At 34.3% G+C, this 13,223-nt stretch overlaps 1 protein-coding gene across 1 annotated transcript in view; it reads right to left on the bottom strand.

The window, feature by feature from the left end:
* Nucleotides 1-13,223, bottom strand: part of FAM227B (family with sequence similarity 227 member B) — a 253,390-nt gene that overhangs the window by 56,149 nt on the left and 184,018 nt on the right. Inside the window, exons 10-11 of the mRNA XM_060164305.1 lie at nt 4,770-4,867; nt 1,885-2,045 (exon numbers count right to left, since the gene is read on the bottom strand). Of these exons, the coding sequence (XP_060020288.1) occupies nt 1,885-2,045; nt 4,770-4,867 (259 nt within the window). The remainder of the gene's footprint in view (nt 1-1,884; nt 2,046-4,769; nt 4,868-13,223) is intronic.

Genomic DNA, 13,223 nt, shown 5'->3' on the forward strand with positions numbered 1-13,223 from the left:
ATATAGTTGATTTACAATATTGTGTTAGTTTTAGGTGCACAGCAAAGTGATTCAGATACAAACACACACACATACACACACGCACACAAACACACACATATGTATTCTTTTTTAGATTCTTTTCCATTATAGGTTATTACAAAATATTGAGTATAGTTCCTTGTGCTATACAGTATGTCCTTGTTGTTTACTATTTTACGTATAGAAGTGTGTATATGTTAATCCCAAACTCCTAGTTCATGACCCCCCACTTTTCCCCTTTGGTAACCATAAGTTTGTTTTCTATGTCTGTGAGTCTATTTCTGTTGTGTAAATAAGTTCATTTGCATCATTTTTCAGATTCCACAGGTAAGTGATATCATATGATATTTGTCTTTCTCTGTCTGGCTTACTACACTTAGTATGATAATCTCTAGGTTCATCCATGTTGTTGCAGATGGCATTATTTCATTCTTTGTTATGGCTGAGTAGTATTCCATTGTGTATACCACACCGTTCTTTTTTTTGAACAAATGCTTTTTATTTTTTAAATTAATTTTTATTGGAGTATAGTTGATTTACAATGTTGTGTTAGTTTCTGCTCCACAGCAAAGTGAATCAGTTATACATATACAGATATCCACTCTCTTTTAGATTCTTTTCCCATATAGGTCATTACAAAGTTTAGAGTTCCCTGTGCTATACAGTAGGTTCTTATCAGTTATCTATTTTATATATAGTAGTGTGTATATGTCAATCCCAATCTCCCAATTTATCCTACCCACCTTTTCCTCTTGGTAACTATAAGTTTCTTTTCTACATCTGTGACTCTATTTCTGTTTTGTAAAAAAGTTCATTTGTACCATTTTTTTAGATTCCACATATAAGCAATATCATATGATATTTGTCTTTCTCTGTCTGACTTACTTCACTCAATACGACAATCTCTAGATCCATCCATGTGGCTGCAAATGGCATTATTTTGTTCTTTTTTATGGCTGAATAATATTTCTTTTCAGAAAACTTTTAAAGCACTGGTCCACTAGTAAGTGTCAATTTAGTTAAACCAAATGATATAATCTATAAATCCTCTTAACCACCCAAAGAAAACAGCAATATGTTGTGAAACTCAGACAACACAAGAGCAAACATGCTATTACTATCTCTCAACAGAGTGCAGACTGAAATATCAACTGAGTGAGGGTACCTGTCTACTAAATATTAGTAAAGTGCAATTTCTTTTTTATTTTTAAAGATAGAAATATTTATTTATTTATTTATTTATTTATTTATTTATTTTCCACCCAGAGCTGTGTATACCCCAGTTTGGAGACCACTGTACTGGATCTCTTGGGGTTCATCCAAGTCCCTAGTGAGACCTGGGCCAGGATGGGTTATGCAGAGGGGGCACAAGAATGTAAACAGATACCCCTGCTACAACCAAAGAGCTCCAATTTCATTTATATTATATTTTATACAATAAGCTTTCTAATAAATTTTCATTAGAACAAATGATTACATAGCTAAGGCACATTTGAAACTTTCTTCTGGAGAAACCTAGAAGTCCATGACCCATAGTTCTGACAAATGTTTGAAACTGAACACTTAACAGTAAAGTTGTAAAAATAGTCTTTTACTAAAGAGCTAAATATATTGGTTTTTTTAAGTTCCTGGGTTTTACGTTTGTTTTATTTTTCTTACATGTAAAATCACAGCCTTAGAACTAAAAGAGAAAATACTTTTAGCCAAACATGCTATGAAAAGTTTTGAATGTAATTAAATGCTAAGTAAAGCATTAGTTACAAAATGCATTAAAATTTTTTTCTTAACTGAGACATTAAAAAAAGTTAAAAGTTTTGAATATTTTGGAAACATCATATTAAAGCAAAGCTTAAAAAAGGATATGGTTCTTTCAATATTTCAGTGAGTTTAATCTTGACTTGTCTCGAGGCTTTGGAAATACCAGCTAGCTCATGCATCCTAAGATAATATAAAATCAGTGGACTCTGACCTCCAAAATTGAAGAGAACACGCTTAAACTCTGGGCCACTACTGCTATAATGGGACTGTAAGGGGTAGGAAAAAAAAATGAACCAATTATTACGCTTGTGTATTTTTAAAGAACTGTAAATAAAATATAACTGCATTATAACCATAAATACAATTATTATCTGGTATATTAAAACAAATAAAGGGAAATTCTGCAAGGCATCTTAATTAAAGTAATTTACTAAAGTATGAGACTATGGGTATGTGCCGTAGGGCTCTGCTAGTCTTTTAGCATGAAGACAGGCCAATAGAGATCATTCTATCTGAAGAACAGAAAGAGAAAAGAATGAGCAGAGCCCCAGAAAAAGGGGCAGGAAAAAATATGAGGAAATAATGACTGAAACTTTCCAAGTTTTATGAAAAACACATCCAAGAAGCTTACCTCCAAGTAGGATAAATTCACATCTAGATGCGTCATAGTCAAAGTGTTGAAAGACGAAGACAAAAAGAAAAATCTCAAAAGCAGCAAGAGAAAAACAACATATAAGAGAACCCCAATAAGGTTAACAAGGTGACTTCTCATCAGAACAAAGAGGCTAGAAGCCCATCACAGTGCTGATGAAAGAAACTTTGACCACGAATTCTGTGTCAAGGAAACCATCACCATAATTATAATTGCTTCAATATTCTACTATTGACTTCTTGTGGGATGCAAGTATAGCAACTACTCATATGTTAAGTCTTTCCTCAATTTTTATAACACCTAGATGAGAGATTTATTGTTGATTCCACTCTTTGTGGGGAAGTAAGATTTTATTCTCATTTGTTTTTACTGATATGTAAAATTCTCTTGTGTTTTGTTTGCTTATGGTCAATTTTTCATTGTATTCATTCATAGCTGCTCCAAAATTATTTCAAATAGTGGTAATATTGTAATCAAAAGCAGTTCTTTGATGGTGAAAATGATGTCAATATCAGCTGTTTTTTCTGTGATGTAAATCATTTACTTCACCATAGTCTCCCATGACAATTCACATCAGGTTATAACTAGCCTGATCTTAAAACTTGCATGCAAAACCGCACCAAGCATTTTCCTGGCTTTTGCCTGGTGTATTATAAGATAGAAACTCTATCTTACTGAAGTTTTAGAAACAGACATTCCTGTTCTTTTTCTGCAGTTACCAGTTTTAAACTAAGAAAATCACAGTACACAGATCCTTCTTCCTCTATGAGAAACTGATTTTTTTTTAAGCGTAGTTCAATCAGGCGAGAGCAGATTGAAAGCAGGGCTCCAGAATGAACGTAATACATAATTATTGTCTAATCAGCACAGAGTAGATTCCACATGTTTAAACAGCCCATGAATACAGTAGATTTTGGGGTCAACAACGTTCTACTTTTGACATATACAGAGCTTACTGTTAAAAGCGATTCCCAAATATTTTCAGAGGCCTCCAAGGCAAGGCTTTATTAACCTGTACTTATGCAGTTGTAATTCTGGACCTCTATACTTTTTCCACAGTAACAGTTTATCTTCTAAGATCAGGCCTGTTACTCCAGCCTGTTGTAAACTTTTGGTGTTCCACTATATTCATAATTCTTCCAGGTTTTATGACTTCTACATGGCTAATGAAAAATGGCAACCATATTTTTATCAAAGTTGTTGATAAAATATTGTGCATGAGACAGGGCCAATGATGCAGCAATACGGTGTACTACCAAAGACATATCTGCAATTTGCTTTCTATCTTTTAACAGTGATATCTGAGAAAAGTTATTGTCAGTTACAAATCCATCTGTCCATATTTCTTCAACTTGTAAACAAACTATTAAAGACCATTTTTAGTGCTTGCTGAAGATCATATATACAATTTCTATTACATTTCCTTGATTTCTAAATTTAGCAATCATGGAAAAGTAATAGAATGCACTCCCCTGCCTCCCGCCCCCTGCAGCCAAAATGGTGCAATATTGCCATCTACCCCAAATGGACTCCTAGAGTCGCCAATTTCTATCCTAAGTATGGACATCCTTGGCAGCACTGTGAAGGTTGGAAGAGATTCTATATACCTGGATTATTAAAGACCAGGAAATATATGAATACTGACTTTCAGAAAGTGGTTTTTGTATAGGCATAATTTAAAATTTAAAATAACGGTCAGACCTGACTAGATAATTCAGACAAAATTTTAACAAAAAAGTCTGCAACAGATTTAAAACCCAATTGGCTAACAAGTTAAGAGATCAAATTCAGAAGTTCAAGCCAACGGTCTCATCAAATCTTGGCTAAAGCAACACAAGGTGGCAAATCCATAGGTTCTCTGTTTGGGAGGCACCTTCAAAAATGTGGAAACAGCAAGTATTCAAGACTTAAGATCAACAGTACCTATATATGGTAATTTATTCCGGGACCATGGTTTAAGGAGTGGGGACAGGTCAACCACTGCTGAAAATGCCATTGAAGTTTTCTCTGCACTTTGATGCTTATTGAGATCAGAGCCATGTCTGTATGTCAACCCAAGGAGAAGCAGTGCCCGAAGTATGAGGAAAAGATAAACGCTATTCGTTTTCCTTAGAGATGAGGATAGTTTCAGAAATAAATATGACTTTAATATTAAGATTAACCTCTCCAAAAAAAAAAAAAAAAGATTAACCTCTCCAATAAATCTCTTCTGATTATTAATTTTTTTCTAAAATATATATCAAGAGCATAATAACCAACATTGTCCATGTGCAACCTGTTCAATTAATTATATTGGAAATTAAAGAAGGACATTTTTTATAATTATTATACTCCAAACCTTTGTTGGTAGTCCTGATAATCTTGATTCTTCCTTGGATGCAGGCATTGTATATCCTTCTGGATTCTTTAAAATTTTTGTCATATTGAAGTCTATATCTAAAACAGAAAATAAAATATTTTCTTAAATTCTTTCTTTCTTCACAAAAGGCATGATACCCCTTCTTTTTCCCAGCAATGCACCTTAAACATGCAGAGAGGTAAAAATGCATGAGAGACGGTTAGGATATTGTTATAGCTTGTCCGAGTCAAAGGAAATGAATATTCCATCTCATTTTACCTAACAGGGCTTTAGAATTTTCAAATTCATTCATGTACACTATTTCACATCATCCTCACAAACCATTTTATGAGCTAAGTAACATTTCCCACAATTTATAGATTAGAAAACTAAAGTTAAGGAAACTATGACTTTTTCTAAGAGTAAGTTTTGCTCTAAGGTGATAGTTGTTCACATCTATGAATCTAATAAAAACCACTGAATTGTATTCTTTAAATGGGTGAATTGTATGGTATATGAACTACATCAATAAAGCTGTAATTAAAAAAAAAACAGTACAGGAGGAGAATGCAGACCTAGGTCTTTTGCTTCTGATTTCAGAGCTCTTTCCATGACCCTCTAGTTAAATGCAATAGGAGGCTTAGGTCTCTGCATGCTAGAGTCTACCTTTTCCATATACTGAAACATACCCAGATAAGGAAAGACTTGGTAATTTTTCAGTGCAACCAGTGTAAATATGCATGAGGCTACCCAGGGAGTCTTGTCTTAAAGGAGAACTATATGATTTAATCAGCCATGTCAGTCAGCCTAAAAGCATATGCTAATTATTAAGGATATCTTAATGTAGAGCAGAGAAAACAGGTAAGCTGAGAAGTTTGTACTAGATTCTGGCACTGACAATTATTACCACTTACCAGGTAGACAAATCAGATCTACAGATTGTGATGCTGATGACAAAGCTAGAAGAGTTGAAGAAAGTCACTTGAATTGATTTTTGACATTACCCATTAAAAGATATTAGATACTAGCTTGAAATACTGGAGGCAAGTAGGCATTTATCTCTGGCAGAGATTAAAGAACTAGTTAGCAAGGAATCTGTATTCTAAAATTTTGAGTGGAACCAAAGTTAGATTAAGTTGGGAGTTAGAATGGGCAAGAAAGGTAATGAACCATATAATTTCTCTACTTTAAAACTTGCTCAAAAGCATACAACCCATTATGGAGAAGAATCTGACCTTATCTACCAATAATACAGACATTTTTCTTTGACTCAGCAATCCCTCTCCTGAGAATATATTCTACACAATCTTCTACATAAGCACAAAAAATATAGGTACGGGTTTAATGATTATAGCATAATATGTAAAATTTAGAGATTATAAACAACCTGTGCATTTAGCAGTCAGGTACTGGTTGAAAAAACTATGGCACTCCTATTTGATGGAATACTATAAGCTGTAAAAAAAAAAAAATGAGCAAGCTCTCCATACAGATGTGAAGATATCAACAGGTCATCTATTAAAGTGAGGAAAGCAAGTTGCAGAACAGTGAAGAGAGCATATTACTTGATTGAATGTATACAATATATAAAATATACTACTCAGTGTAAACGGGAAAGAATGTATACAATGTATACAATATACTACATTCAGTGTAAAAGGGAAAGAATAAGAAGAATCAAATATCTATTGTATTTTCCTTCATTTGTATAAAGAAACACTGAAAAGATAAATAAGAAATGGATAAAAATATTCCTTTTGGGAGGAATGATTAAAAATAAAACATGTTCAATTTTGAATCATTCTTAAATACATATTTAGGTGCTATTACTTAACTTCTAGCCGTTATGAACAGATATGTTACTAATGACAAAAGGACCTCTACCTGTCTACCACACCCACAATAAAAGCCTTAGAAGATTGCTTGAATTTTGTTGTAAAATTACTGTCAACAGATTAATATCAGGCAAAGATTCTAGGCTTGGAGTAACAGCAATAGACATAAAAAGTAAGAGATTAATGAAAAACACAAAGCAAAGAAAGTTTAGAAGTAAAAGAGTCAAAGAAAAAAATCATATGTAAAGGAAAAACCCCACCCTGATATGATGAGTAATAAGTAATCTTAAAATCACTGAATTTACTAGCTTTTATCCCCCTGCATTCCTCTAATCTGTTGATTTGTTTTAGGTAAAAATATTAATTTTGTCCCTGATTATAGTTTTTATATCTCCTCTGTTCTCAGCATCTCTGAATGCTAGGGAAGGTCACTGGGAACACCGATATTGACTCTACTTGATAAAACTATGAGAAAGCATGTCTCAACTGTTCTTATTAAGTCTTTAGAAATTTCACTAGTGACAAAATATTCCAGTCTTACTACACCAACGCTGGGAAAATTTCATTTTCATAATTACCCCCTTTTCATTTTAGGGATATTAAATCTCTTAAAAGGGAGACACTTATGCAAGTAAGTATGGTTACCTTTATCCACTTTTGTAGTTTTTATTCTAATAGTCTTTCTCAGATGCGAATAACTCATATATCTTAGCAAAATTAAACTTCATGCAGGCCATACATAATATTATATATCAATAAACTACAGAAACAGAAAAAATGTTAATTAGTTAAAAAATTAAATTAAAAAAAAAAGATGCTCACTGAGGTCAGGAGAACAATGCATGAACAGAATGATAGCTTCAACAGAAATAGAAAATACAAGAAAGTACCAAACAGAAATCACAGAGCTGAAGAATACCTGCACTGAAAAATACATTACAGGGGATCAACAGCAGGCTAGACAAAGCCAGAAAAAAGAATTAGCAAACTCAAACACAGGGCAATGGAATTCATCCAATCAAAGAAGTAAAAAGAAAAAAAATTTAAAAAGTGAAGATAGCTTCAGCGACTTGTGGGACATTAAACAGACCAACATTTGCATTATAGGGGTCCTAGAAGGAGAAGAGAGAGAGAAAGGGGCAGAACATTTGAAGAAATAATAGCTGAAAACTTCCTTAACCTGGGGAAGGAAATAGACATTCAGATCTAGGAAGCCTAGAGAATTCCAAATAATATGAGCCAAAGAGACCCACACCAAGACACATTATAATTAAACTGTCGTAACTTAAAGACAAGGAGAGAATCTTAAAAGCAGCAACAGAAAAACAACTTGTTATGTGGAAAGGAACCCTCCATAAGACTATCAGCAGGTTTTTCAGCAGAAACTTTGCAGGCCAGAAGGAAGTGGCACAATATATTCAAAGTGCTGAAAACAAAACAAAACAAACAAACAAAACCTACTAACCAAGAATTCTCTACTCAGCCAAGTTGTCCTACAGAATTGAAGGAGAGATAAATAGTTTTCAAATAGTTTTCCAGACAAGCAAAAGGTGAAGGAATTTATGACCACTAAACTGGCCTTCCAGGAAAGGCTGAAGGGACTTCTTTAAGCTGAAATGAAAGTGCTAATCAGAAATAGAAAAACATATGAAAGTACAAATCTCACTGGTAAAGGTAAACATATAGTAAAATTCAGAAAAATCTAATGTTATAAAGGTGATGAGTTAATCACTTATAATTCTAGTACAAAGGTTAAAAGACAAAAGTAGTAAAAATAACTACAACTACTATAACTTGTTAATGAATATGCAAGATAAAAAGAAACTGTGACATCAAAAACAAAACAAGCGGGAGGAGTAAAAATGTAGAGCTTTAGAATGTGTTTGAACTTAACTTGTCAACTTAAAATAGACTGTTATAGATATGTTATTTTACATAAGCCTCATGGTAATCACAAAGCAAAACATTATAGTAGATACATAAAAGATAAAGAGAAAGGAATCTAAGCATGCCACTAAAAATTATCACCAAGTCACAAATGAAGAGAGCAAGAGAAGAAGAAAGGAATAAAGGAATTTAAAAGCAGCCAGAAAACAATTAACAAAATGGTAAAGAGTACATACATATCAATAATTACTTTAAATGTAAATGGACTAAGTTCCCCAATCAAAAGACACAGAGTGGCTAAATGGATTAAAAACAAAACAAAACAAAACAAAAAAACCAAGACCAATATATACACTGCCTACAAGAGATTCACTTCACATGTAAGGAAACACATAGATAAAGTGAAGGCATGGAAATAGATATTCCATGCAAATGGAAACAAAAAGAAACTTGGATACCTACACTCTTATCAGGGAAAATAGACTTTAAGGCAAAGACTCTAATAAGAAATAAAGAAGGTCATTATATGATAAAGGAGTCATTTCAACAAGAGGATATAACATTTGTAAATATTTATGTTCTTTTTTGTTTGTTTGTTTTTTCTCAGAGTGGCTAAACCATTTTATTTTCCCACCAGTGATGTGATATAATTTTTCTACGTACTCGCCAGCATTTGAAGTTGTCACTATACTTTTTATTTATTTTTCTCACATCTTTATTGGAGTATAATTGCTTTACAATGGTGTGTTAGTTTCTGCTTTATAACAAAGTGAATCAGTTATACATATAGATATGTTCCCATATCTCTTCCCTCTTGCGTCTCCCTCCCTCCCACCCTCCCTATCCCACCCCTCTAGGTGTTCACAAAGCACCGAGCTGACCTCCCTGTGCTATGCGGCTGATTCCCACTAGCTATCTATTTTACGTTTGGTAGTGTATATATGTCCATGCCACTCTTTCACTTTGTCACAGTTTACCCTCCCCCCTCCCCATATCCACAAGTCCATTCTCTAGTAGGTCTGTGTCTTTCTTCCTGTCTTACCCCTAGGTTCTTCATGACATTTTTTTCCCTTAAATTCCATATATATGTGTTAGCATATGGTATTTGTCTTTCTCTTTCTGACATACTTCACTCTGTATGACAGACTCTAGGTCCATCCACCTCATTACAAATAGCTCAATTTCGTTTCTTTTTATGGCTGAGTAATATTCCATTGTATATATGTGCATATCTTCTTTATCCATTCATCCGATGATGGACACTTAGGTTATTTCCATCTCCTGGCTACTGTAAATAGACCTGCAATGAACATTTTGGTACATGACTCTTTTTTTTTTTTTTTTTTTTTGTGGTACGCGGGCCTCTCACTATCGTGGCCTCTCCCGCCGCGGAGCACAGGCGCCGGACGCGCAGGCTCAGCGGCCATGGCTCACAGGCCCAGCCGCTCCGCGGCACGTGGGATCCTCCCAGACCGGGGCACGAACCCGCGTCCCCTGCATCGGCAGGCGGACTCCCAACCACTGCGCCACCAGGGAAGCCCATGACTCTTTTTGAATTATAGTTTTCTCAGGGTATATGCCCAGTAGTGGGATTGCTGGGTCATATGGTAGTTCTATTTGTAGTTTTTAAAGGAACCTCCATACTGTGCTCCATAGTGGCTGTACCAATTCACATTCCCACCAGCAGTGCAAGAGTGTTCCCTTTTCTCCACACCCTCTCCAGCATTTATTGTTTCTAGATTTTTTGATGATGGCCATTCTGACTGGTGTGAGATGATATCTCATTGTAGTTTTGATTTGCATTTCTCTAATGATTAATGATGTTGAGCATTCTTTCATGTGTTTGTTGGCAGTCTGTATATCTTCTTTGGAGAAATGTCTATTTAGGTCTTCTGCCCATTTTTGGATTGGGTTGTTTGTTTTTTTGTTATTGAGCTGCATGAGCTGCTTGTAAATTCTAGAGATTAATCCTTTGTCAGTTGCTTCATTTGCAAATATTTTCTCCCATTCTGAGGGTTGTCTTTTGGTCTTGTTTATGGTTTCCTTTGCTGTGCAAAGCTTTGAAGTTTCATTAGGTCCCATTTGTTTATTTTTGTTTTTATTTCCATTTCTCTAGGAGGTGGGTCAAAAAGGATCTAGCTGTGATTTATCTCATAGAGTGTTCTGCCTATGTTTTCCTCTAAGCGTTTGATAGTTTCTGGCCTTACATTTAGGTCTTTAATCCATTTTGAGCTTATTTTTGTGTATGGATTTAATCCATTTTGAGCTTATTTTTGTGTATGGATTTAGGGAGTGATCTGATCTCATACTTTTACATGTACCTGTCCAGTTTTAATCCATTTTGAGCTTATTAAAACCTGTCCAGTTTTAATCCATTTTGAGCTTATTTTTGTGTATGGATTTAGGGAGTGATCTGATCTCATACTTTTACATGTACCTGTCCAGTTTTAATCCATTTTGAGCTTATTAAAACCTGTCCAGTTTTAATCCATTTTGAGCTTATTTTTGTGTATGGATTTAGGGAGTGATCTGATCTCATACTTTTACATGTACCTGTCCAGTTTTCCCAGCACCACTTATTGAAGAGGCTGTCCTTTCTCCACTGTACATTCCTGCCTCCTTTATCAAAGATAAGGTGACCATATGTGCGTGGGTTTATCTCTGGGCTTTCTATCCTGTTCCATTGATCTATCTTTCTGTTTTTGTGCCAGTACCATACTGTCTTGATTACTGTAGCTTTGTAGTATAGTCTGAAGTCAGGGAGCCTGATTCCTCCAGCTCCGTCTTTTGTTCTCAAGATTGCTTTGGCTATTCGGGGTCTCTTGTGTTTCCATACAAATTAAAAACTATTTTGTTCTAGTTCTGTGAAAAATGCCATTGGTAATTTGATAGGGATTGTACTGAATGTGTAGACTGCCTTGGGTAGCTTGGTCATTTTAACATTGATTCTTCCAATCCAAGAACATGGTGTACCTTTCATCTGTTTGTGTGGTCTTCAATTTCTTTCATCAGCATCGTACAGTTTTCAGAGTACATGTCTTTTGCCTCCGTAAGTAGGTTTATTCTTAGGTATTTCATTCTTTTTGATGTGATGGTAAGTGAGATTGTTTCTTTAATTTCTCTTTCGGATCTTTCTTTGTTAGTGTATAGAAATGCAACAGATTTCTGTCTATTAATTTTGTATCCTGCAACGTTACCAAATTCATTGATGAGCTCTAGCAGTTTTCTGATAGCATCTTTAGGATTTTCTATGTATAGTATCATGTCATCTGGAAACAGTGCCAGTTCTACTTTTTCTTTTCTAATTTGGATTCCTTTTATTCCTTTTCCTTCTCTGATTGTTATGGCTAGGACTTCCAATACTATGTTGAATAAAAGTGGTGAGAGTGAACATCCTCACTTTGTTCCTGATGTTAGAGGAAATGCTTTCAGCTGTTCACCACTGAGTATGATGTTAGTTGTGAGTTTGTCATATATGGCGTTTATTATGTTGAGGTATGTTCCCTCTATACCCACTTTCTGGAGAGTTTTTATCATAAATGGATGTTGAATTTTATCAAAAGCTTTTTTTGCATCTATGATCATATGTTTTTATTCTTCAGTTTGTTAATGTGGTGTTTCACATTGATTGATTTGTGAATATTGAAAAGTCCTTGCATCCCTGGGATAAATCCCACTTGATAATGGAGTATTATCCTTTTAATGTACTGTTGGATTCAGTTTGCTAGTATTCCACTGAAGATTTTTGCATCTATGTTCATCAGTAACATTGGCCTGTAATTTTCTTTTTTTGTGGTATCTTTGTCTGATTTTGGTATCAGGGTGATGGTGGCCTCACAGAATGAGTTCAGAAGTGTTCCTTCCTCTCCATTTTTTGAAATAGTTTCAGAAGAATGCGTATTAACTCTTCTTTAAATGTTTGATAGAATTCGCTTGTGAAGCCATCTGGTCTTGGACTTTTGCTTTTGGGAGTTTTAAAATTACTAATTCAATTTTAGAACTAGTAATTAGTCTAGTAATATTTTCTATTTCTTCCTGGTTCAGTTTTAGGAGGTTGTACCTTTCTAAGAATTTGTCCATTTCTTCCAGGTTGTCCATTTTATTGGCATATAGTTGCTTGTAGTAGTCTCTTATAATCCTTTGTATTTCTGTGGTGTCAGTTGTAACTTCTCCTTTTTCATTTCAAATTTCATTGATTTGGGCCCTCTCCCTTTTTTTCTTGATGAGTCTGACTAAAGTTTTATCAATTTTATTTACCTTTGAAAAGAACCAGCTTTTAGTTTCATTCATCTTGTCTATTATTTTTTGTCTCTATTTCATTTATTTCTGCTCTGATCTTTATGCTCTCTTTCCTTCTATGAAACTTTGAGCTTTGCTTGCTCTTTTTCTCTAGTTGCTTTAGGTGTAAGGTTAGGTTGTTTATTTGAGATTTTTATTGTTTCCTGATGTAAGATTGTATTGCTATAAACTTCTCTCTTAGAACTGCTTCTGCTGTGTTCCATAGGTTTTAGATTGTCATGTTTTCATTTTAATTTGTCTCTAGGTATTTTTTGATTTAGATTTCTTCAGTGATCCACTGATTGTTTAGTAGCATACTTTTTAGTCTCCACATGTGCTTTTTGCAGTTTTTTTCTTGTAGTTGATTTCTAGCCTTAAAGCATTATGGTTGGAAAAGATGCTTGATATGATTTCAATTTTCTTAAATTTACCAAGGCTTTTTGTGGCCCAGCAT

This window comes from Lagenorhynchus albirostris, chromosome 1 (genome assembly GCF_949774975.1).
Source record: "Lagenorhynchus albirostris chromosome 1, mLagAlb1.1, whole genome shotgun sequence".
NCBI lineage: Eukaryota > Metazoa > Chordata > Mammalia > Artiodactyla > Delphinidae > Lagenorhynchus > Lagenorhynchus albirostris.